Source organism: Lynx canadensis, chromosome B3, assembly GCF_007474595.2.
Source record: "Lynx canadensis isolate LIC74 chromosome B3, mLynCan4.pri.v2, whole genome shotgun sequence".
Taxonomy (NCBI): Eukaryota; Metazoa; Chordata; class Mammalia; order Carnivora; family Felidae; genus Lynx; species Lynx canadensis.
The window spans coordinates 499,182-525,448 of record NC_044308.2 but is presented as its reverse complement, the minus strand read 5'-3'; the positions used below and the strand labels follow the sequence as shown (position 1 = coordinate 525,448).

Sequence of the window (26,267 nt, the reverse complement as noted above, 5' to 3'; positions counted from 1 at the left end):
GGGTGGAGAACCGGCACAGGGGTGAGCAGGTAGGGCCAGAGAGCCAGCGCAGGGGTGAGGGTGTGGGGCCGGGGAGCCAGTGCAGGGCTGAGGGTGAGCATGTAGGACTGGAGAGCCAGCAGAGGGGTGAGGGTGTGGAACTGGAGAGCCAGCACGGGGGCGAGCGTGTGGCGCTGGTGGCCGACCATCCCGCCTGGACCCCAGGGCCACACAGAGGCTCCAGAGAACCTTCCTCCTTCTTGAGCTCTCGTGGATTTTGGAGCCACAGGCTTCAAAAACTGGGGACAAATGTTGGAGGAAAAGGTCACGAAATCACCAGGTGACCGAAACCAGCCTGCCCACCGTACCACAGAAACGAGAGAGTAAATAAGGGCGAGAAACCTAACCCGGATCAACTCTGTGGGTCCCCACAGGGAGCTGCGTGGACACAGGACAAGCCGCTCCATCCCGCACGTGCTCTGGCTGGGCCCGCGTGTGTCCCCACAGAGCATGCTCGGCGGGGCCGGCCAACACAGGCGTGCCAACACAGGCACGCTCACAAAACGTCAACTCCAGTCCACGTTAAACAAGGTGGCGTGAAACGCACATCACCGGCGCGGCGCGGGTCGGGCACGTTCCAGGCCGTGTGCGCAAGCAAGGCCGGCCCACTGGCAACGCTGACTGAGACGTGTCGCCGAGAAGCCGTCGCTACGGAGGCCCTGCACATGTCCCAGCGATGCCGCTTCAGCCCAGTGTTAAGTCCTGTTTTAGAATTCTCTGAGAGACCTCCCCCCCCCCCCCCCCCCCCCGCCGCCACGTCTGCCACTTGCCATCCTCTGCACTGACGGGGGCAGGCGCTCCCGGGCACACAGCGGGGCCTCGCCGACAACCTCAAGCTGGCGGACCTTGGCCTCCGAGGATACACTACAGTCAGGGGCCAAACACCCTTGGTGCCAAGGCGTCTACACAACGAGGGTAGCCAGGTGAGGAGCGGGTTGGGGACGGGACACACCTGCGGCTGGAGACCCGCGTGGGGTCGACTGGACTACGCCCAGGGTCCCTGTGGGGCCTGGCGGACAGACCACGGGCCCTCGGGCCCTCGGCTCTCCTGGCGGGGGGGGGGGGGGGGGGGGGGCTGGCAGGCCCCTCCGCAGGCACGGAGACCACCCCTGCCTCCCACAGCAACGCGCTCCCCCGACCTGCCAACGGGTCCGCATCCTGGGGACGACCCAGAGACCCAACGTGCTCAGGAAGTAGCGCCCTCCCCAGGGCCAGCGTGGCCTGTGGGGCAGCCGACCCCACGCTCCGCTCCCCCACCAGGCACCGAGGCCGGCAGCCCTGCGCGACATCGAGGGGCCGCCCGCACCGCCTGTCTGAACCCCGCCCGGCAGCCGGAGCGCACACCCCACTTACTTTCAGCCTGTCCAGCTCCGGCTGCTCCCTGCCGGCGGGGGAGCCGGGCACCCCCGTGGGGGATGACGTACTGTCCTCGCTCTCGCTGAGCTGGCGCGAGAGCTTCATGATGACCTCGTCCTTGGCCTGGATGGTCTCCACCAGCATCCCCAGCTGCTCGCTGAGCTCGCCCACCTTGCCCTTGAGCGTCCTCACTTCCTGCTGCAGACTCTCCCTCTCCAGGGTGAGCCTCTCCAGCTGGCCGCTGAGGCCCAGGATCTGGTCGTCCTTGCGGTGCAGGAGGTCGAGCGCGTCCTTCGGGACCCCCTCGGAGAGCCGGCTGCTGGCGAAGTACTTGTCATACTGGGACGACCGGACCGTCTGCTGCAGCAGCCGCACGAGCTCCTGGAGCCGGAGGGGAGAGCGGGGACCGTGAACAGGTGCAGGGGGCAAGGCGGGGCGGAGGGAATGCGGAAACCCCGCTGGGAGCGTGTTAGTAGCGAACCTCCTCTCGAGGGGTCTCGGAAACAGAGAGGAAGAGACGTTAGCCGGCGGAGCCTGTCTGCAGAGAACGGTAGTAGGAAACAGGAAACAAACACGCGAACCGTGATCAGCAGCAGCAGGTCCCAGTGAGCGCACATCGGTGTTTAGAAAACGGGGGCTCTAAAACCTTAAGCCTCAGCTCCGGTCGGAGCAATCAAGCGCGCTCAGTTTCGGAAGAAACGGTGTTGTCTGACAGCACGTGGAGACTGTTCCCACCGGGAAGGGGCTCTGGGCCAGCGCTGTGTCGAGAGAGACTGATGTACTCGTGTCTGAACGCGTGACCTGGGGCACCAGAGTGCCCACAATGTAACACCCCGAGGGGAGCCCCCCCCCCCCCCCCCCCGGGGAACAAAACATCCAGAGACCCACGAAAGCCAGGCTTTGCCCCTCTGGTCCCGGCGGCTGATGTGGGGGGACACACAAGCGCAGAAGGGAAGTCACCTTCTGACTGGACAGGTCCTTCTTCAGCCGCTCCAGCTCCTCCTGCTGGCTCTGCAACTGCGTTTCGGGGGCCGGCTTGCTGACGCCGCCACTGCTCTGCGGCCCCTCGGCGGAAGGGTCACCACTGACGTGACGGTTCTTGTAGGACCCGATCATGTCTCTCAAAGGGCGCTTTCCTTTGTAGGGAATACGTCCAAAATCAAAGGGAAATCCTGAGCTGGTTCCTCCTACGTAAAAACAAAACTGTTTTAGGTGCAGGACAAATCCTCATTCTGGGAAGTCCGGTGAAACACATCAGCTTCCCATCCGTCATCCTCCAGAAAGCTGTGTGTCCCTCGCGCAGGGGACACAGGCGGGGGCGCCTCTCGCCCGACTCCTCCTTGATGAAAACCAAGCCTAAACTCAAGGAGCGGGGGACCCTTCCGTATTACGCTTGTCACATGATCACTGCTAAAGAAAACGCTGTCTCTGCTTGCTCAGTTTCTAAGATGAGGCCTGGTGGCGCTAACGAGTCTATGACAAGGCTTCCCTGCACCTTCTCTCAGGACTCACAAGTTCCTTTTCTAAAAGGTCAGTTCACGTCACCGTTCTCCCACGTCATCCACTTTTAGGACCAAACAGAAAGAGAACAGGCCAGGGAGGAGCATGATGCCGGAGTCCTTGCAGGGTCCCCACCTGCACAGACAGCGGGTTCCCCGTGGGACTCCCACACCTCGGGGATCCCTGGCTTCCTTTTGCTCATCTGTTCCCAGCAAAATAAAAACAAGACAAAACCCCTCCCTAAATGTACGTTTTCTTAATTGTGAACACATGCTTTAGAGCATGACTACCTTCTCTTTCTTAAAAAAAAAAGGGTATTTAAAGGGGCGCCTGGGGGGCTCAGTCGGTTGAGCTCAGGTCATGAACTCGCAGTTCGTGGGTTCGAGCCCCACGTCGGGCTCTGTGCCGACAGCTCGGAGCCTGGAGCTGCTTCAGATTCTGTGTCTCCCTCTTTCTCTGCCCCTCCCCCGCTCACACTCTCTCAAAATAAGTTTTTAAAAAAATGGGTACTTAAAAATACTAAAGGACCCAAATACATTTCTGCATCAATGGATTCAAATACATATTCAAGCTATAAGGAGGCAATGTGAAATAGTACAAACCACGGAGGTCCCTTAAAGCTAGGAAACAAGGCCCTGACTCCCTGCTGTTTTGGGACAGGGGCCACCCTGGGAGAGGCCAGTGACTGGGTGGGTCCGGTCTTGTCCTGTCGAAGTGTGTGCTCACAGGGAAACTCCACTGAGTACTCATTTGCAATCAGGGAACTTTGTGTGTGTTACGCTTTCGATTAAAAAGTCCACTTAGCAGGGGCGCCTGGGTGGCTCAGTCAGTTGGGCATCCAACTTGGGCTCAGGTCGTGATCTCACAGTTTGGGAGTTCGAGCCCCCTGTCGGGCTCTGTGCTGACAGCTCGGAGCCTGGAGCTGCTTTAGAGTCTGTGTCTCCCTCTCTCTGCCCCTCCCCCGCTTGCTCTCTCTCAAAAAAATAAACGTTAAAATTTTTTTTTTTTAGAAAGTCCACTTAGCAAACCCTAAGAGACTCTTAAATACAGAGAATAAACCAAGGGTTCTCGGGGTGGGGGGGGGGGGTTGGATGGGGGATGGGCATCAAGGGGACACTTGTTGGGATGAACACTGGGTGCTGCACGTAAGTGATGAATCACTAGATTCTACTCCTGAAACCATTATTACCAACTATATACAAATAACTTGGATTTTAGTAAAAGTTTGAGAAGAAAAAAAAAATCCACCTACACAGCAGGGGAACAAACACAAAGGAGAGCGGCTGGGTGGCCCCGAGCGACAGGGCGACAAGCTGGTGGGCTGACTCACAGCCGGTACAGGACGGGTCCGCAGACCCCTGCTGCCTCTCAAGGGCGACTCCCGTCAGTTAGGTGCCCACAGGCCCCGGGAGTCTCCTGCCCACCTGGCCGCTCAGCCTTGCTGACCCCTCCTTCCTTTTCACTCCAGGACCCTCTACCAGAAGTCGGAGCCAAGGCGGCCCATCCGCCAGGACCCAGGTCCCCTTCCTTCCTCAGGAGGCGCTCCCGCTCAGGTGGGCCCCCCTCTGGCGTCGCACCCACCGAGCCGGCCCCAGGGAGCACAGCACGCCCGTCTGGCCGCATCTCACACCCCGTCACGTGGGACTGAGGGCCCCAAAGGATGACCCAGAGAACAGAAGCAAGTCTCGGCCACCCTCCCCAGGGGATGGGAAAGGTCTCTCCTTTAGTAAATACTTGCCCCCCGCCCCATAAACATTTCCTAAAATCCCGCCTCCTCCTGCCAGCCCACGCTAGAATCACACATAAGGCAAAATTTCAATATTATTGTCATTTTACGTGAAAACATCAACATTCCCTCGTGGATCCCTGGACAGAGCGTCACAACCGGCTGTACAGACAGGGTCAGGCTGACAAATCCCCGAACAGAAATCCAGCCCCAAACCCGCGGGAACAGGACAGGGTGTGGTTCCAGGGGGCGGGGCCGGAGGGGTACACGGCCCCAGAGTGCCCTCGTCCCCTGGCGTCACCTCCTGGTCACGCAGCTGTGGAACGAGTGCAGGGTTAGACTATTAGATCAGACTCACTGTTTCTACGTGTAATAACACGCTGCCATAACTTTAAGATGAGTCGTTATGTCTTACGGATACATACTAGGTGAAATATTTACATATAATGGAGTGACGTCTAGAATTTACTTTGAAATAATGGTGGGTGAGCACGGGGAGGGGAAGGGGCTGGGAAGAAAGAGAGGCCCTGATTTCACAACGGCACAACAAAGTCAGACGAGGCCACACCAGAATCCGTGACCTTGCACGTTCTACCTTCATGTCTGTCACAGAATTCTGTAAACACAAGGTTTAAAAAAAAAATCAATATACCTGTAAAGAGCACCAGGACCCCCGGATGTCCCGTCCCTAACTTCACAGGCCCTCACGACTCATCTCCCACAGACAGGATGCAAATCCCTGCGCCTCCTGCTTCTGGGACCGCCTGCTACGGGAGGGTCCCCGCGCCCCTGGGGGCCGGCGGAGGGGGGGTCAGGCAGCAGGGACCGTCCTACCTTTGTTTCCTTCGGGCGCCTGCTTCCTCCTCTCTTCCTGCACCATTGACTCCTCCAGGTCCTTAGGGTTCGGGTCTAAAAGCTCCCACTCTTCGTTGGTATAAAACACACTCTTGCGACTCTCACCGTGTCCTCTCCCAGGACGGAAAGATGACATTGAATTTCTGTCAGGAAAGAGGAAGCGTGTTGTTGAAAGAACCGTACAACAAGATGTAACTTCACGTCTACAACTGTGAAAACGAACGGAGGAAACGGAGGGAGGGGCAGTCCCCGCGCGGAGTCAGCAGCACGCGGCTCAGCTTAAGAGCTGCCAGCCCATGACCCAGCAGCTCCCAAGTTCCCAGACGTGGGCAGGAAGACGGAGGGCAGTGCCCGTGGCAGCACCGTTCATTCAGACGCGGCAAATACACCGCCGCGGAACGGGAGCGCGTCCACCCCGCAAACGCTCGCTTGTGCCCGTGGCCACCGCTCGAGGTGCCAAGATCCGCCAGAGATGGAGACACGTTCCCGTCCTGGCGCGGAGTACCCCAGAGGAAGCAACACGTGGCACAGGGCAAGTGTGCTTTAAAAGCTGAGCGAAAAAAGAAAGAAAATCGAACAATGACGTGTACACGTGACCTGTTTTAAAATTAAAAAAAAAAAAACAACTTTCTAACGTTTACTTGCTTTTGAGAGACAGAAAGAGACAGAGCATGAGCAGGGGAGGGGCAGAGAGAGAGGGAGGCACAGAATCCGAAGCAGGCTCCAGGCGCCGAGCTCTCAGCACAGAGCCCGAGGCGGGGCTCGAACTCACGAACCGTTAGATCATGACCTGAGCCGAAGTCAGACGCTTAACCCACTGAGCCCCCCAAGCGCCCCTAAAGTGACGTATTTTAAATCTTCAAGGTCATAGTGGTAACAGATGCTGCACACGCGCGTGTGGTTAAGACTTGTAAGTGACCAGTCGCCCGCGGGAAGGTCAAGGCGAGGAGGCATGTGCGGGGCCGAAGATGCGCAGCTTACACCGCTGGATCGACCATAGCTGAGCGACCCCACAACTGACCCCAAGCCCAGGTGTTCACCTGCAGGAACAAGACCGTGTCTGCACACAGGACCGGACCTTATTCATAGCAGCCACAAACGGGGTACAAGCCCCAAGCTCATCCGTGGTGAGGGGGTCACCCAGCGGGACACGTCCACACACTCTACATGCTGTTCAGCGATAAAAGGGAACGAAATATGAAACTCTCCCCCATGCGCAAGAGTCCCAGAGAGACCGTGCTCAGTGAAGGATGAGAACAAAAGAATACACACAGCGTGACTTCGTCCATGTGACTCACCAGAGACGACGGCGGAGCACGGACCAGGGGCTGCAGGGACCAGGGTTTGGGAGAGGTCGGCGCAAGGGGCCCAGGGGGCTGGGGGGGGGGGGCCACGGAAATGCTCCAAGCCTCCATCACGGAGGGGTTTACACAACCACGTACGGTTCCTGAAACCCACCAGCCTGTACACCTAATACAAGTGAGTTTATTGTAGGTAGATTACACCCGATAAGGTGGTTAAATTACAGACGAGGGAGAAACGTGTCATGTGGCTGAAGGCACTGGGGCGGGAGCGGTGGCCGCACGTCTGTGGGGAGCAGACGGAGGGCACCCTCACGTACGACAGTCATGTCTCAATGCTCTAGGTGTTTCTAAAGCATGACTGTCTTTCCCTGATATGAACCGTATCAAAGTGCTTTAAAAATACGAACGCAGAGAAACTACTTAACGCGCTTCGGTTTCTGCCCCTGCATCAGCACATACCCCACCCCCCCCCCAGCTCCACCAAGCAGCCCCGAGAGCCGGGCACAGACACCTGCTCACAGGCTCAGTGTCTACTCGGGACCACGGGCAGCGTCTTCCCTGTGCTGTGTATCCCGGTGGCGGTGACCGCGGTGCCCGCACGGGTGCCCACCATCACCCCAGCAAGACCTCTCACAAGGGTGGCCGTGTTTGCAGAAAAAGCCATTGCAGAGCAGCTGCTCAGAAAGAGAAACAGAAACAGAAAGAGAAAGAAAATCTGCTCATTTCTTGGACACGACTGGCTCGTTACTTGGCCGAGTGCGGGCCCTGCCGGACCCACGACACAGCGGTTTCAGTGGCCCGGCCGTGGCTGCCGCGGACATGCCGCGCGTGGGCACCAGCACCCCCAACGGGAGGAGTGAGGAGCGCTGAGCCCCGGTTCTCACGGGGAGAGCGCGGGAAGGAGGCGCAGGGCGGGAGGAGGTGGTCTGGGGAAAGAACAGCTATTTACACAACCTGGACCTTGCACACACACCCCACAGGGTTTCCCCATCTCCACCCTCGGCCGGGTTCTCCCTCGCGGGGACGCGTGCCTACCCCGCCCCAGGTAAGGAAGCAATGGGATCAGGCTCAAAGCGGAAGTTCAAGCCAAAACAGCAAAGAGCCCACGTGAGGTTCAGAGGTTCTGTGACTGCGACACGAGGCCTGGCTTGCACACACGACCCGGCTCGCAGCTGTCTACACAGGGCCTCCTGGCGGAGGTTCGAGGCCCCTCCCCAGGCAGCCCTCGCTCTTTGAAGACCCCACTCTCGACTGACAAACCTTTGAGACGGCCTTCCATGCCCCCCAGGCACTCTGCCAGGTACCCGCGCTTTTGTTCAATAAATGAACCGGCACGGACAGTGAGAGGCCACCAGGAAGGCCAAACGGCACCTTGAGACCTGCCACGTTCAGCCTGAACTTTCTGTAAACACCAGCAACCTCCAGAATCAACAAGAAAAGCTCTGTTTCCAAATTTACATATTTCAGACTGACTTCTCCACATACGTTTACAATCTAACAGAGAAATAACTTTTTTTTTTTTTTTTGAGAGAGAGACAGAGCGTGAGTGGGGGAGGGGATGAGAGGGAGGGAGACACATAATCCGAAGCAGCCCCAGGCTCCGAGCCATCAGCACAGAGCCCGATGCGGGGTGGGATGCGGGGTGGGGCTTGAACTCGTGAACTGTGAGATCATGACCTGAGTTGAAGTCGGATGCTTAACACTGACCTACCCGGGTGCCCTGGGAAATAGTTTATTCAACACTCAACACTCATTCGAGCTAGGATTCCAGATGTGATGGGACCACGGGGAAGCACCCTGCCAGCTCGGGTCTGGGCTCCGCCAGCCCCACCAGCGGCAGGAAGGCTCCCCGCCCTGGACACAGGCCGCCTCAGGGTCACCAACGGAGGGGACCCGACAGCTGCCCCCCCCAGTGACGGTGACACAGCCCATCCTCTGGTACCGATCAATTCTCAGACAGACTGCCCCAAGAACACGGACACACACAAGGGTATCCGGAGATGCCATCTGAGAGGAAACAGGCAGAAGTGACCAGAAGGGGCCTGTGGATGCGACTAGGGACCTCAAGATGGGGACCAGCAGTGTCACACGGGAGGGAGGAGGAGGAGGGGGCCCAGCACAGAGGATGGCGGGTGACGTGCCACAGGCCCGGGGTGGCCGCAGCCACCAGGAGCCGGAAGAGGCCACGGACGGACTCCCTCTGGGGCTCCGGGAGGAGCCAGCCTCGGACGCCCTGAAGGTGGCCTCGGGACACGGATCTTGGCCTCCTGGGCCCTGTTATGGCGATCCGCCTGCCCGCCCACCACACTTCTCGTGCCAAACCTCAGCAGGCACTCAAGCGTGGGCCGCCACGTCTACAGGCAGAACGCATTACCGCCAACAGGACGACGTGGCAAAGCGGTGTCGTCAGGAAGGCGCGCTGCAGAGGGCCCGGCCACCTGACGCGGATCCATGCGCACACCGTCGTCATACACACGCCATGGCATCCAGCACAATGTGCGCTGCCTTGAGAGCCCCATCAAAGGAGAAATGCTCCTATCGCGGAACCCCAGGCAGGCGGAGCCGCTCCAGATCCCCACGGCCCAGCGCACAGAACCTGCACCCACCCCCGCGCCACCCGTGCCCAGCGCCCGAGCTCCGGGCACGTGGACCCGGGGACTCAGGAAACCCTGTCCTCACCGCCTTCCCTCCTGCAGGTGCCTCCGTGCGCTTCAACGCCTAAGTCAACGCCGCCGTCCTACAGGGCCCTCCCCGCAACCCCTCAGCGTAGCCAGGGGTGCGGTGACCACCGGCACGGCCCTCCCCTGCGCCCCACCCGCCCCCAGCCTCCCCTGACGGCACGATGCTTGATGGCAGGACGCAGAGGGCACGGGAGGGCACGGAGGTGACTGGGACAGACGCCGGGCCGCACGGCTGGGGCGGCCCTTCAGAGACCGCTTCTCAGAGCGGGCGGCAACCCCAGCAAGCCCCGAACTCTGAGGATCGTGAGGAGCACGCTGCCAGCGCACCAGAAGAAAAGACACTGCTTAGCTTTACTGCCGAACGCGGACATTCTCCGGGGTTGGTCCGGGTTTTGCGTGCTCACAAAGGGCACGCGTCCACACGGAAGCGTGCGTCCTTCACGGTGGCTCCCGGGCAGAAAGGCGGACGCCGCTCACACCCGCTCACACCCAGCACAGCAGGCGCAGGGGCAGGGCGCTCCGGCCACGACGGCTGTGGAGGAGCCCAGGGGTGGGGGTCCCCAGGAGAGAGAAGGCTCCCGGCAGGGGGACGGCCTGAGGAGGGGTCTGGGGGCAAGACCCAGCGGGTGGAGAACTGACAGAAGCCAGGCAGGCCGGCGGTGGAGGCGAGGAGCCCAGCGGACAGGGAAGGCCTTGCGCCCGAGGCAAGGAGAAGGAAGGGAGGAAGGAGGGATTTGGGATCACAGGGACTGGGGTCCCCGCACCAGGAGGGTCCAGGACCAGCACACAATGCAGACAGGGTCCTCTTCCCACCCCCCAGCGCCAAATACAACAGGAGACACGGGCCACTCACGGCCTGGGAGGCCCTGGACGAGGCTCTGGCGTCCTCTGAGCCTGTCCCACGGCCAGCAGCTGGCCGAGTGCACTTTCCAGCTGGGCCTGACGGGCTGGAGCCTCTCGTGGCCGCCGTGGTTTCTGGGGAGCGGCATCACTCGGCCACAGCCCTGGTGATGCGTGGCCTCAAAAGTGAAGTTTGGGGACAGTCGAGGTCGAGACAGCTGCGAGATGATGTGCGGAACACGCCCTCATGCTCCCCGGGGGCTGTCAGCCCCTCGGACCCCGCAACCACCGCACCCCATGGGGGCCAGAGGCCAGCTACCCCTTCTTTGTGCTGTCCTAATGTCAGTGCAGGGGTGCCCGGGGGGCTCAGTCGGTTGAGCCTCCCACTCTTTTTTTTATTATAAAACTTTTGTTTAAATGCTATTTTTTTTTTAATTTTTTTTCAACGTTTTTATTTATTTTTGGGACAGAGAGAGACAGAGCATGAACGGGGGAGGGGCAGAGAGAGAGGGAGACACAGAATCGGAAACAGGCTCCAGGCTCCGAGCCATCAGCCCAGAGCCCGACGCGGGGCTCGAACTCACGGACCGCGAGATCGTGACCTGGCTGAAGTCGGACGCTTAACCGACTGCGCCACCCAGGCGCCCCTAAATGCTAATTTTTGAGAGAGAGCACGAGCAGGGGAGAGTGAGAGAGAGGGAGACACAAAATCTGAAGCAGGCTCCAGGCTCTGAGGTGTCCGACACGGGGCTTGAACTCACAGACTGTGAGACCACGACCTGAGCAGAGGTCGGATGCTTAAGTGACTGAGCCACCCAGGCCCCACCAGCACCCAACTCTTGACTTCAGCTCAGGTCACGATACGGTTCGTTAAGTTCAAGCCCTGCGCTGTCGGGCTCTGTACTGACAGCATGGAGCCTGCCTGGGATTCTCATTCTCTCTCTCTCTCTCTCTCTCTCTCTCTCTCTCTCTCTCTCTCTCTCCCCCCACCCCCACCCCGCACCAACTTGTACTCGCCAACCCGTATCTGTCAAAATAAATAAACTCAAAAAAATTATTAAATAAAATAACCGTGTGACTGTACTCCTTGTGCTTTTTCTTTTTTGAGGTCTCAGGCGTTTACGTAAAAGTCTGTATCATTCATTCCTGTGTGCGTTCGTTCTACGTTATTACATCTAAACATTCATCAAAACCGGAAAAGTCTGTTAAGAACTTTCAGATGCTGCCCTGGGGCTTTGGCACCTCGTCTCCCGACGTGGACAGAGCCGTGCCTGCGAGGAAGACCGCGTCCTAACTCCACGTCACAGCCAGGTCAGCCACCTCCCCAAGCCACCAAGCCTCTGGTGCCGGCGTCGGGCACTCTGGCACGGCCCTAGTCCCCAAGACTGCACGGTCTCCCCAGATCACCAGCTGGGCACGCACGTGACCACTTCCACCAGGCCTGAGGTCAGGAGAGAAGCTAGAGCAAAGGAGCAGGGCAGGGCCGGGCACTAGACTAGCGGGCTAGCGTGGTCCCTACGGCCACCGTCCCCGATGGGGCCCGACAGACACCGTGGAGAGCGCAGCAGGACCGGGTGACTTCACCACCGCTGAACATTCACACACACACACACACACACACACACACACACCAACATACTAATGGAGAATACAGAGCTCAGAGAGGTTAGGTGACTGGCTCAACACCACACAGCCAGCGTGTAACCTGGCTGACTGTACAGAGCGCCAATGGAGGGAGAGCTCAGCACCTGACAGCGGATCTTTTGCGTCCAGGCCACAAGGCACTGCTCACGGTCGCCACACAACCTGTGACACCGTGGCAGCCCACGCACACCTCCTGCACAAACCCGTCTCCCTCACGCCCGGCACAAGCTCCGGAGCACATATTTACCACATGCCCAGGCCTACGCTCTCCCCGTCCCGCCCACACACCCACCCCCGGCCCCGAGCCCCCACTCCCACGCAGACCAGCCCCAGCCCCCAGCCCCGAGCCCCCGCTCCCATGTGGACCAGCCCCCAGCCCCGAGCCCCCACTCCCATGCATAACAGCCCCCAGCCCTGAGCCCCCACTCCCACACGGACCAGCCCCAGCCCTGAGCCCCGAGCCCCCGCTCCCACGCAGACCAGCCCCAGCCCCCAGCCCCGAGCCCCCGCTCCCACATGGACCAGCCCCCAGCCCCCAGCCCTGAGCCCCCGCTCCCACGCGGACCAGCCCCCAGCCCTGAGCCCCGAGCCCCCGCTCCCACACGGACCAGCCCCCAGCCCCCAGCCCTGAGCCCCCGCTCCCACGCGGACCAGCCCCCAGCCCCCAGCCCCGAGCCCCCACTCCCACGCAGACCAGCCCCAGCCCTGAGCCCCGAGCCCCCGCTCCCACACAGACCAGCCCCCAGCCCCCAGCCCTGAGCCCCCGCTCCCACGCGGACCAGCCCCCAGCCCTGAGCCCCGAGCCCCCGCTCCCACACGGACCAGCCCCCAGCCCCCAGCCCTGAGCCCCCGCTCCCACGCGGACCAGCCCCCAGCCCCCAGCCCCGAGCCCCCACTCCCACGCAGACCAGCCCCAGCCCCCAGCCCCGAGCCCCCGCTCCCATGTGGACCAGCCCCCAGCCCCGAGCCCCCACTCCCATGCATAACAGCCCCCAGCCCTGAGCCCCCACTCCCACACGGACCAGCCCCAGCCCTGAGCCCCGAGCCCCCGCTCCCACGCAGACCAGCCCCAGCCCCCAGCCCCGAGCCCCCGCTCCCACACGGACCAGCCCCCAGCCCCCAGCCCTGAGCCCCCGCTCCCACGCGGACCAGCCCCCAGCCCTGAGCCCCGAGCCCCGAGCCCCCGCTCCCACACGGACCAGCCCCCAGCCCCCAGCCCTGAGCCCCCGCTCCCACGCGGACCAGCCCCCACCCCCAGCCCCGAGCCCCCGCTCCCACGCGGACCAGCCCCAGCCCTGAGCCCCGAGCCCCCGCTCCCACGCAGACCAGCCCCAGGCCCAGCCCTGAGCCCCCACTCCCACACGGACCAGCCCCAGCCCTGAGCCCCGAGCCCCCGCTCCCACACAGACCAGCCCCAGCCCCAGCCCTGAGCCCTGAGCCCCAACTCCCACGCGGACGGCCTGGGCTTCAGAGCACACCCAGCTCTCTTACTGAAGGTGATCTGAACTGTTGGGGGTAATGAAAAGGGTGGTAAAAGCAGGAACCACCGGGAAGCAACTTCATGCCAACGCATGCACCTGTCCAGGTATGGGCACCTGTGTGGCGTTCTGGGGTCAGCAGCCAAGGCCTCTTTCCGAGCCCGGGCCCCAGCCTGGACTCTCCCAATGACCCGCACCCACACGACATCATCAAGCTCGTCCAGGTCTGTTGATTCTTTCTGAGTGTGGAACGTGGACTTACAGCCTCAAACAACCTACAGTCTGCAGATTTTCCACCATTTTCTCCCCTTGCACATGTTGCCCGTGTCCCGGGGGCAATATTTTAGTGACTCACTTTTATCAAATCTCCCCCAAGTGTTCAACTTCTTTTTCATACAAAAAAAATTCCCAAGGTGCCTGAGTGGCTCAGTTGGTTGAGCGTCTGACTTCGGCTCAGGTCATGATCTCAGGGCTCAGGGGTTCAAGCCCCGCGTCGGGCTCTGTGCTGACAGCTCGGAGCCTGGAGCCTGCTTCGGATTCTGTGCCTCCCCCTCTCTCTGCCCCTCCCCCACTTGGGCTGTGTGTGTGTGTGTGTGTGTGTGTGTGTGTGAGTGTGTGTCTCTCTCAGAAATAAATGATAAAAAAAAAAATTCCCTTTCATACATACGGGCTTATTAAGTATTTCCCTGATACAGACAAGGACACAGGCAGTGACCGGCAAGGAGCAAACCCAGGCAAGTCCTGGAAGCCAGCGGCGGCCTCGCGCACTCCTGTGACTTAAAACGCCGTTCAGTGGGAGCCGGTGGAAGGGACGCCGGGTGGGGTCTGCCCTGGAAACCCTGACTACGTTCTGAATAAAACGCCGTTTTGAATTCATACACGTACATGCAATTGTTGAGGCTTTAGCTTCCAATACAGGAATACGATTTCTGTGGTCGTTAAAGTCGCTCCGTGCCCCTAAAGTGTTTCACGTGAACCTTCATGAAGCATGCCGTAAGTACCACAACCCCCTACAGTTTCTACAGGAGGGGCCGCTGCGGACAGCGGCTCTGTCACAGCTGTGCCCCCACTCCGGCTCCGGCTCCCCGCGTCTGGGACTCAGTGGGGGCGGCTCTGTCACACGGCCTCCCGGTGCCGGGCCCTCAGGATGTGATCACCACCCCCGCTTCACAAATGAGAAACAGAGGCCCCGAGGTCGCAGAGCTGGGACTGCCACGTGGACAAGGCCGCCCTGTGTAGGTACAGGCGGCGGACGGTGACCCCAAACGATGATGAGCCGAGTGTTGTGACCACAAGGAGGGACAACAGCACTTTCCCCAGGCCCAGCCGTCCTCGGGCAAGGACACGGGAGCACCGGGGGGTTATGGGCTGCCGCCCCTGGTTCCACTGCTAAGTGAGGGCAGACGAGAATGGTCAGGCATGAAAATCCGGCAAAACCAACGGTTTCCCAAATTACGCCCTTATGCTGAACAGTGGGACCTACCGAGGGCCCCCGGGCATCCTGCCGTATGCTTGCCTGACCTTGGACAGGCCGCCTTCCTGCTCCAAGCCTCAACTGTTTTGCCTGTAACAGAGAGACGGTCTCTTGGTGGCCCTACCACCTCTCCAGGAGCACCTGCCGGGGGCCGGCAGACAAGCTGGTGCCTCGGAGGGGGCACCGTGGGCGAAGGTCCCAGTGGACCGAGGTGCCGTGGCTGCGTGCCATGGCTCAGGGAGTCGGCAGGCGGGGACACGGGGGCCTAGGGAGCCGACCGCATGCAGACCAACAAGGCTCCTGTGGCGGGGGGAGCGGGAGCATCAGGGGAAGAGGGGGAGGAGGAGAGCAGGGGTGAGAGCCTCCTGCAGGCCGGGTGCGTGGCCACACCCCCTTCACTGCCCACGTGAACCTTGTGTCAGCAACTGACAACACACTGAGAAGGGGTTTCTTCTTATACTGAACCCAGCCAGAAAGGGAAAAAGGGGCCACCGGGTGAAACATGTCCCCCGACGTACGTGGTGCCTGTGACAGCTCTCCCCACACACACCTCAAAGCCCCGGGGGAGCAGCTGGCCAACAGCACGCGGTCCCGGGGGGCCCCACAGCAGCCTCCCCCTCCACCAGGTGCCCAAGCCCCGGGGGTCCGTGGCCACCACCAAGGTCGAGTTGATGAGTAGAAACGCTGCCCCTCGGGTCCTCAGGGGACAGGGGATATGGGGCCACTGCTGTCCCCAAGACAGGAGAGCACGGGAGCCCCAGCGTCCTGGAGCAGCTGGGGCGGGGCCCTGAACAGAACCGGGGTCCCTGGAGGCTCGTGCAGCCCCTCCGAGGGCACCAACCCCAGGGGCCCCCGAAGGGCTGTGACTCACCCTCCAGGAGCTCCACCGGGGTCCCACAGAGAATATGGGAGAACTGCCCTCAGAGCGCTCTGAACCCTCCAGAATGCCCTACTCCTAACAAGGCCGGTCCTTGGGGCCAACTGGCCGGCCAGAGCCCATCCGGCCGGGCTGGGCTGGTATCAGAAGGGACCCCCACCCGGCTCCGGCCCCTCCCGCCATCCTGCCCACCTACGGGGGAAGGGAGGGCAGAGAGACGCAAGTGGGGCCACGGTGCAGGGGCCCGCGCTCGCCTGTCACAGGACGAAGGCCCTTCCTCCCTCCCCGCATCACTACGTCACAAGGGGCCTCTGACGCGGCTCCTGTCACCCCGTGTGGCACACCTGCCATCAAGAACAGTGACGGGGCCAATCAGAAGGCCAAACAGCCTGATGTGAAGAGAGTGAGCAGAACCAGACAAGGCGGGGATGCTGGACACTCTGACCGAAATTTAAAAGAACTCAGGGCTCTGACGGGCAGAGAGCACGGCACGCGGTGCCAGGCGGGCAACATGAGCAGAGAGCTGGAGGCCCCAAGGAAGAACCAAAAAGAAATGACAGAGATTTAAAAAAAAACAAACAAAACACCACGAGAGAAATGAAAAGGCTCCCAAAGGGCCTGTTCGTAGGACGGACATGGCCGAGGAGACAGCCTGGGAGCTGGGGAGCGCATCCGCAGACTGGGGTCGACGGGAGAACGGACCATCTGCGGAGCGAGGGCAAGTGCGCCAGGGGACGACAGAGAAACAGGAGCAGGATGTCCCCAGGTTAGAGTCAGACACCAAACCACAGAGAACACCTAGCAAAATAAACTCCAAGAAACCGTAACTTGGCAGGACGTTCCCAAATTACAGCAAACTGAAGGTGAAGGAAAAATCCAGAGAGAAGCCCGAGGAAAACACCTGACCCACATCGCTGCCTCCTCAGAAACCACACAAGGAAGACGTGAGTGGAGGGAAACGTTTGAGGCCTGGAGAGAAAACCACCGAGCTCGAATTCTCCTCTGCAAAATCAGCCTCACAACGAAGGAGAAACGGACTCTCTCAGATGAACAGAAATGGCGGGAACTTGTTGCCAGGGGACTTGCCTCGCAGAAGAAAGTTAAGTTCTTTAGGCAGAAAAAAACGATATAGGTCAGAAACTCAGACCCGGAAGACGGGGCAGGGGAAGTCAAACACAGAACTTTATTTTTCGTATTCTGATCGATCCACCAGATAACAGCTCGTTCAAGATACTAACACCAGCGACGTGTTCGCTGATGTGTGCGTGTTGTGTGCACGTGCTCTGTGCGCCCCACACGATGACAGTGGCGACACAGGGACGGACGCAGGAAGTGAGAAGGCTTCGCTGTCTAAGGCACGCACCCACCTGTGGAGCAGCACAGCATGACTTTAAAGTGAACCTGGATTAGCGGGAAAGGTGTGTTGCAAACTCCAGGACACTTAAAAAAAAAAAAAAAAGTAAGGCTGATACCTTAAAAGAGAAAATGGAAAGCTGTAAGATGCTCGACGAAAACCACGAGAGGAAGGGGAGCCCGGCTGGCTGTTGGTAGAGCACGCACCTCTCGATCTCGAGGTTGTGACTTCAAGCCCCACGTTGCGTGTTGAGATCACTTAAAAAAATAAAATAAAATAAAACCACAAAATGCAGAAAAAGAGTGGAAGACAAAAACAGGACCTAACTGCGTGTTGTCTTCAGGAACCCGCTTCAAATATAAGCACTTACAGATTAAAAGTAAATGGAGGGGTGCCTGGGCGGCTCAGCCTGTTGAGCGTCCGACTTCATTCGGCTCAGGTCACGATCTCATAGTTCGCAAGTTCGCACCCTGGGTCGGGCTCTGTGCTGACATCTCGGAGCCTGGAGCCTGTTTTGGATTCCGTGTCTCCCTCTCTCTCTGCCCCTCCCCCGTTCATACGCTGTCTCTCTCTCAAAAAGAAGCATTTTTTAAAAAAGGTAAATGGAGAAAAACACACCGTGCTAACGCTAATCAAAAGAAAGCAGAAGCAGTTGTATGATTTTCAGACAGAGCCAACTTCAAAAGAAAGGAAGTCGTGAGGGATAAAGAAGGCATTTCATAATGAGACGAGGTCAAGTCTCCAAGAAGACAACAGTTCTTAATGCATATACCTGATCAGCAGTGTCGGTAAAACCACAGGAAAAATAGAAGAACAAACTACTGTAGTCTGAGACTTTGATACCCTGGGTCAGAAATGAAAGGAGCCAGGGGCACCTGGGGGGCTCAGTTGGTTGAGCATCTGACTTTGGCTCAGGTCATGATCTGTTTGTGGGTTCGAGCCCCGCGTCGGGCTCTGTGCCGACAGCTCGGAGCCTGGAGCCTGCTTCGGATTCTGAGTCTCCCTCTCTCTCTGCCCCTCTCCCACTTGCACTCTCTGTCTCTCAAAAAGTGAATAAACATTAAAATAATTAATTTTTAAAACTCTGAAAGAATAATAAAAACCTCCTGAAATTAATAAGTGATTACAGCAAGGTTACAGGATATAAGACTAATATACAAAAATCAACTGTTTTCCTGTATACCGACAATGACCAAGTGGAATTTGAAATTAAAAACACATTACCATTTACACTGGCACCCAAGAAAATGAAACACTTAGATATAAATCTAAAAACGTAGAGAGTATCTGTGAGGAAAACTATAAAACGGGCTAATGAAATCAAAGAAGAACAAAATTATGGAGATAGTCCATGTTCGTGGGCAGGAAGACTCAGTATTGTCCAGAGGTCAGTTCTTCCAAAATTGAGCTATAGACGCAATGAAACCCCAACCAAAATCCCAGCCAGTTATTCTGTGGCTATCAACAAACTGATTCTCAAGTTTAAATGAAGAGGCAAAAGACTCAAATTCTCCACGATACTGAAGAAGACCAAAGCCGGAGGACTAATACTACCCGACTTGGAGACTCAGTACAGTGTAAAGCTGCAGCCGTCAAAACGGTGTGACACCAAGAGTAAGAACAGACACATACGTGGATGGAACAGAGTGAAGAGCTCAGAAACAACCCCCCATGAATACGACCCATCAATCTTTGACAGAGCAGCCAAGGTGGTACAAAGGAGCCAAGACAGTCTCTCCAACAAATGGTGCCGGAACAGCTGGCCGTCCACGTGCAGATTAACGAATTTAGATGCGGACCTTACGCCCTTCGCAAAAATCCACTCAAAATGGGCCAGAGACCAAAATGTAAAATGCAAAACTAGAAAACTCCCGGAAGATCACGGAAGAGAAAACCCCGATGACCTTGGGTGTGGTGATGCCGTTTTAGATACACTACCAAAGACACAACTCGTGAAAGAAATAACGTTTCACTGGACTTCATTAAAATTAAAACCGTCTGCTCTGTGAAACACACGGTCAAGAAATTAGAAGACAAGCCACAGACCGGGAGAAAACGTTTGCACGAGACACATCTGACAAAGGACTGTTATGCAAAACACACAAAGAACTCTTAAAACTCAACGATAAGAAAACGGACAATCCATTACAAGTGGGCCAAACACCTTAACAGACGCCCCACCGCGGAAGATATACGACGCCACGTAAGCACACAGAGCGGTGTTCCACGTCACAGGTCACCAGGGAAACGCAAACGAAAACATGAGGGAGCCACCACCACGCATCTGGAAGAATGGCCAAAATCTGGAACCACGACAACACCAGACGCCGACGGGGACGTGCAGCGACAGGAACCCCCATTCTCCGCTGGCGGGAACATGGGGCGGCCCCTTGGGAAGACAGTCGGCAGTTTCTGACAAAAGCGCACACACTCTTACACACAATCCGGCAATCATGCTCCGTGCCGTTTACCCAAAGGAGCTGAAAACTCACGTCCACACGAAAACCTGCACGCGGATGTCTACGGCAGCTTTGTTCATAATCGCCGAAACTTGGGAGCAACGAAGATGTCCTTCAGCGGGTGAGTGGATTAATAAACCGTCTCCATCTACACAACGGAATATGACTCAGCACTAAAAACAAATGAGCCATCAGGCTCAAAAGACACGGAGGAAACTTAAATGCGTATTACTCGGTGCAAGAAGTCAATCTGAAAAGGCCAACCCTCTATGATTCCAACAAAATCGACATTCCGGACAAAGCAAGAGCACAGAGAAATTTTAGGCCAGAGAAAACACTCTGCATAATACTCTGCTGGATGTGTGTCATTATACGTGTGTCCAGACACACAGAACCCACACCACCAAGAGTGACCCTAACATAAGCCGTGGACTCTGGGTCGTTACAATTAACACAGGCTCATCCTTGGTAAAAGATGTTCCTCTCTGGTGATAACGGGGGTGGGGGTACACATGTGTGGGGAAAGGGATGTATAAAGATCTCTAGCTTCCTCTCAAGTTTACCGTCACCCTAAAGCCTCCCTTAAAAAATTAAGTATTAAAAAAAAAAGACAGGGCGCCTGGGTGGCCGGGTTGAGTGTCTGACCAGCTCAGATCATGATCTGGTGGTTTGTTAGTTCAAGCCCCAGTTCATCCAAGTTTTGGATCCTCTGTCTCCCTCTCTCTGCCCTCCCCGGTTTGTGCTCTCTCTCAAAAATAAATCAAATACCTAAAAACTAAAAATTTAAATAAAAATTTAAAAAAAAAGACAACGCAGTTAAAAGCGGACAAAGGATCTGAGCAGAGGTCTTTCCGAAGATCCCCAAGTGGCCCATAGGCACATGAAGCTTCCTGATATTGTTAGTCACCAGGGAAATGCACGTCACAACCACGAGCCCGTACTTCACCACCAACGACGGCGAGAACCACAAGGAGGGTAACGGGCTCCGGTGAGGATGTGGGGACCACGCCGCAGGTCCTCACATAAACCCAGCGTTCCCAGACGACCCGGCAGTTCCGCTCCAGGTACGTACCCAACAGGGACAACCACACGTCCCCCGTGGGCCCGGTGCCCCGGCAGCACCGCTCACAGCAACCACAAAGAGAAACAGCCCACATGTGCGTCACCAGAAGAGCGGACACACAGAACGTGGTCTCTCCGAACAACGGAGCGTTTTCCACAATAAAGAGAAACGAAGCGCTAACAGCTGCCAGAACACAGACGGACCGGAAAACGTCTGCTCGGTGGAAGGAGCCAGGCAGGCACCAAGTCTCCCACGCGGGAGGCCATTTACATGAAACGTCCAGGGCAGGCAAACCCACAGCCACAAAAAGTGAATCAGTGGACACGGGGCCGCGGGGAAATGGCAAGAGGTTGCTAGCGGCTTTCTTTTCGGGGTGACGGAACTGCCCCGTAACTGACCACGGTGACGGCTGTCCAACCGTGAGGATGTACTAAAAACCACTGCGCTGTACGTTTTAAATGGGTGAGTTGGACGGTCCAGGAGTTGTATCTCAACAAAGCATTTCTTAAAAACACAAACACACACGAGCCCACCTCCCCTCCCCTCTCCCTCACTCGAGCCCACGCCCTGGGGCAACCCTGGGGGCCCGGGGAGGGGGCTGGCTCCCCGGGGAGACTGTTGGATGGGCAGCCTGGGGGCCCGGAGACCCCAGACAAGGACTCTTCCCGAGCCGGTCTGTTTCTGCAGAACTCGACCATCTGACCTCACAGAGTCAAGCGAATTAAAACACACCACAGGTGTGAAAACATTTGTAAAACACACCACAGGTGTGAAAACATTTGGCACGCTATGAGCCACATGACAGGCGCTTTCTGCGAGCTAGAAAAATAACCAAGTACCTGAAAGGACCTTGACAAAGACCCTCGTAAATGTAAGGCAGCTTTGCAATTTCATATATAAAATTATAACACGTCATCAGAAATAACCCACGATCAGTTTCATACGTTGCTTTCCAAAGACTCACTTGAGCTCAGTGCCCCACTGTTTGAAAGAGAAATTACTGGAATTGGGGTGCCCTGCGGCTGGCTGGTGAGCTGCTTGCTCCAGCTCTCCGGGGGCGGTTTCCACAGCGAGGACATTTCTGGCTTTTTCTGCAGAGGCATCTGGGTGCGGGTAAATTACATCTGAAAGACAGGCAAACAAACGTCAGTTCCTCAGAGCTCCCACGTGGGACGCGGCATGCTGCAGGGTGCTCGTGACGTCGCCTGCACGACAGGGTGCAGCTTGTGCAGCCGCGGTCACCTAGAGTACTTCCGTGTTTGTCACAGAAAGGCCGTGACATGCCTCGAGGCACCACGTGCCCGGGACAGGAGAGCCAGGGTCCCCTCCGTGGTCCTGCACATCAGCAAGCTGGCACAGAGCCGTGGCCCCGCGCGCTCACCGCACTGATAAGGAACAACCCCTGGGACGGGCCGGTAGGGTGAAAAAGCAAAGTACGGATCGGCTTACACTACCACTCGCTCCCCGAGAACACAGGGGAACAGAAGCATCCTGCACACATTTGCTAACATCTGCAGTCGTGACCCTGAGACAACAGGCGTGCACCTCCCAGGGGAGCGGCTCACTAAAGTCCCAGAAGCACTGATGCTAAATCATGACCAGATTTCAGAATAGCTTTAAAATGGAAGCTTCTGGGGGCGCCTGGGTGGCGCAGTCGGTTAAGCGTCCGACTTCAGCCAGGTCGCGATCTCGCAGTCCGTGAGTTCGAGCCCCGCGTCGGGCTCTGGGCTGACGGCTCGGAGCCTGGAGCCTGTTTCCGACTCTGTGTCTCCCTCTCTCTCTGCCCCTCCCCCGTTCATGCTCTGTCTCTCTCTGTCCCAAAAATAAATAAACGTTGAAAAAAAAAAAAAAATTTAAAATGGAAGCTTCTGAAGTACTGAAGGTTGAAACAGTACGATGTCTGGGATTTGCTTTAAAATAACTATATTTGGTTATTTAAGAAATAATAACATTCAGGGGCGCCTGGGTGGCGCAGTCGGTTAAGCGACCGACTTCAGCTCAGGTCACGACCTCACGGTTCGTGAGTTCGAGCCCCGCGTCGGGCTCTGTGCTGACAGCTTGGAGCCTGCTTCGGATTCTGTGTGTGTGTGTCTCTCTCTCTGCCCCTCCCCTGCTCGTGCTCTGTGTCTCTCTCAAAAATAAATAAACATTAAAAATTAAAAAATAAAAAATAATAACATTTGCTTCAAATAACACAAAGTGGGCAGGGCTGTCCATGAACCAGCGCGGGTCCAGGAAATATTAATTGTGGCGATTACCCAGTAAACACGGGGATGATATTATAGTATTCTCTTTGTGTAAAAATTCCAATAAAAACTTATTTTTTTGAAGAACCTTCTTTTAAACATATATTTACTTTTGAGAAAGAAAGAGGGAGAAGCCCAAGCAGGCTCCCCACTGCCAGTGCAGAGCCCTACACGGGGCTCGAACTCACAAACCGTGAGCTCATGACCTGAGCCAAGGTCAAGAGTCAGACGCTTAAACGACTGAGCCACCAAGGTGCCCCAATAAAAACTTATTCTAAAGATCTGACAAAAACGTACCCGACTACAAATACTCTGTACTCTCCCACACGGCGCCCTTCTTTCTGAGAACAGGGCATCGGGGCATGTTTGCAAACAGAAGCGAGCCAGATACAGTTGGCTCTACGCTGCCCTTTCCTGAAGTGCCTGCACACTGCCATTATCAACCGTTCTTCTCCGTGAAAGCAAACTCAGAACGGCCTGCTGAACGTGGACGTCCAGGAAAAGGCCGCTTCTGGTCAGAGGAGTGCAGGACCGGAGAGGCTCGGGCCGGGTGTCGGTGGAGCTCACAGAGCACGCGTGCAGGGAACGCGGGGCCGCAGGCCCTGGGCTCTCGCTGTGCAGACGGCTCACTGACTGACCTCGGCAGCCCGAGAAGAGCTCCGAGTGTGACACAAAGAAGGATGGTTGTGTGCCCTTCCAGGGAACGTGGCTCCGGCCCCGAGGGTCAGCACGCGGCTCGAGCAGGGTTCTGAGCAGGCAAAGCGGGAGGGGTGTCGGGAGACAGAAAACACGTGGGCTGGCAACGGCTTACGAGACTCCGGGAAGGCAGCCAGAAGTTGCCAGTGACCACGGATTCCCACCTCTTGGTTCCAAATTACTGCCACATGGCGAATGCCACGTGCTCAGGGTACCTCAGACAAGACCAAGCACCTGCCCCCCACGGGAACCCATCTCAGGAAGAGACACAGAATAACAAGACATCAAGCAGGATGCACTGAGCCCCTGGCCTCCAGGGCCCTACGGTCCCCAAAGACGCATTCCTGAAGGATCTCGTCCTAGGCTCCAACCGCCGCCTTCCTCTTCACTCTTTATAGACTGGAGTCCCCCTAAGATTTCACCTGGAAAGAGTTCCAGTAAACAAACAAGTTCAAATACTATTAACCGGGCCCAGTCCCCTGTACCTGCCTCATCTATTAAGACACTGAGCCTGAGCCAGGGCCAGGGCCGGAGAGAAGGAGCCTGTGCCCTGGAAGACGGACACAGCAGGCGCAGCGACCACAGCTGTGAGAAGGCACCTCTGTTCCTCCAGAGCGGGGGACGCGGAAGCCTGGGCTCCCCTGATGGGGGGGCTTCCACACACGCTCGGGGAGGGCACCACAGGCCGGGCCAGGGGGTGAACACAGCACGCTGCACCCATGTCCACGACGAGCTGGCCGCCTCTCCTTCCTGTGCAGGCTGGGGGAGCGAGGAGAACAGCCCCTGTGGGCGCAGAGCACGCCTGGCCCGCACTGGAAACCTTCCCGAGGAGCTCTGGGCCCCGGGGCCCGGCTGGAGCAAAGGGCCGGGGGCCGGAGAGGGCACTGGCAGAACAGACCGACGCCGCGAGTCATTACCGAACGTGAAAAAGAAGCAGTTTCCCACGTTTGGCTCTTCTTGTCAGTTTGCCTTGTTTTCGATGTTTAGAAGACAGTGGGAGATTTACTTAATTCAGAGCGAGCGGCTGGCTTTGCGTCCACACGAGTCCTCACATCAGCATTCAGGAACCGCCTCGAGGACACAAACTAGGTCACAGCAGCATTTCCTTGAAGTCCTGAATGGCGGTGAGCGGACCCACCAGCCGGTGCAGGATCCTGTGGCTTCGCTCGGGAGGGACGGTCGGCGCGTTCAGACGTTTTCTGTTCCTTTCAGACGCCTCCATGCGCCTTCGTGGTGGCCCCGGCTTCCCGGACCCGGAGCCCTGGGCCCATGGGCCACTCGGACGTGTCCCGACAGCGGCCGCCCTCCTCTCCCACTCCTGGCCTGCTGCCCCGTCCGTGAAAGCGGGCAAAGCGATGGGGAAAGGCCATTCCCACAGGTGACGGAGCAGACACTGCAGGAGAGACAGCTCTGTGGGAGCGGGACAGCGGGGTCTTGGCAGGAAAAGCCTCTTCCCGCGCCATCGAGCGAGTCTCCCAGACTGAGCAGCGGCGGTCGGAAGCCACAGAAAGACCTGGGAGCAGAGTGTCCACCCAGGCACCAATGCGGAGGGGCTCTCAGGGCCCCCGGGGGGGCTGGTCCACACGTCTGGGCTGGCTGCTTCCACGGCAGACAGAAGTCTCGTGAACAGTAGAGAAGACGGGCCCAGTAACGACTGGGAACCAGATGAACAACAAGCGAACGACCGGTGGATGAAGAGCTGGCACGGGAGGGCCCGGGGGCTCACGCGCCTGCCCTCTGACCTGCGTGTCCTGCCACCTCCCTCTGAGAGACCCCTGAGTCTCGGGGGAGGCCCCACACCCGGCTGATGGCTCCTCTCTCTGGTCTGCACCACCTCCCCTCTCCTGCAAGACGCTCAGACCCCACCCTCGCCAACACCCCCCAGCTCACCTCCCCCACCCTCCCCAACACCCCACCAGCTTACCTCTCCCCCCAACACCCCTCCAGCTCACCTGCCCCCTTCCCAACACTCACCTCCCACCCTCCACAGTAACACCTCCCAGCTCACCTCCCCCACCCTCCCCAACACCCCCCCCAGCTCACCTCCCCCCCTTCCCACCAACACCCACCCCCCACAATAACACCCCCCAGCTCACCTCACGCACCCTCCCCAACACCCACCTCCCACCCCCCACAGTAACACCCCCCCCAGCCCACCTCCCCCCACCCTCCCCAACACCCCACCAGCTTACCTCTCCCCCCAACACCCCTCCAGCTCACCTCCCCCCCTTCCCAACACTCACCTCCCACCCTCCACAGTAACACCTCCCAGCTCACCTCCCCCACCCTCCCCAACACCCCCCCCCCAGCTCACCTCCCCCCAGCTCACCTCCCCCCTTCCCACCAACACCCACCCCCCACAATAACACCCCCCAGCTCACCTCACCCACCCTCCCCAACACCCACCTCCCACCCCCCACAGTAACACCCCCCCAGCTCACCTCCCCCACCCTCCCCAACACCCCACCAGCTTACCTCTCCCCCCAACACCCCTCCAGCTCACCTCCCCCCCTTCCCAACACTCACCTCCCACCCTCCACAGTAACACCTCCCAGCTCACCTCCCCCACCCTCCCCAACACCCCCCCCAGCTCACCTCCCCCCCTTCCCACCAACACCCACCCCCCGCAATAACACCCCCCAGCTCACCTCACACACCCTCCCCAACACCCACCT

At 58.2% G+C, this 26,267-nt stretch overlaps 1 protein-coding gene across 1 annotated transcript in view; it reads right to left on the bottom strand.

Moving 5' to 3' along the window:
• Positions 1–26,267, bottom strand: part of TBC1D2B (TBC1 domain family member 2B) — a 69,715-nt gene that overhangs the window by 23,700 nt on the left and 19,748 nt on the right. Inside the window, exons 3-6 of the mRNA XM_030317198.1 lie at positions 21,615–21,774; positions 5,456–5,619; positions 2,356–2,582; positions 1,393–1,776 (exon numbers count right to left, since the gene is read on the bottom strand). Coding sequence (XP_030173058.1) covers positions 1,393–1,776; positions 2,356–2,582; positions 5,456–5,619; positions 21,615–21,774 — 935 coding nt within the window. The remainder of the gene's footprint in view (positions 1–1,392; positions 1,777–2,355; positions 2,583–5,455; positions 5,620–21,614; positions 21,775–26,267) is intronic.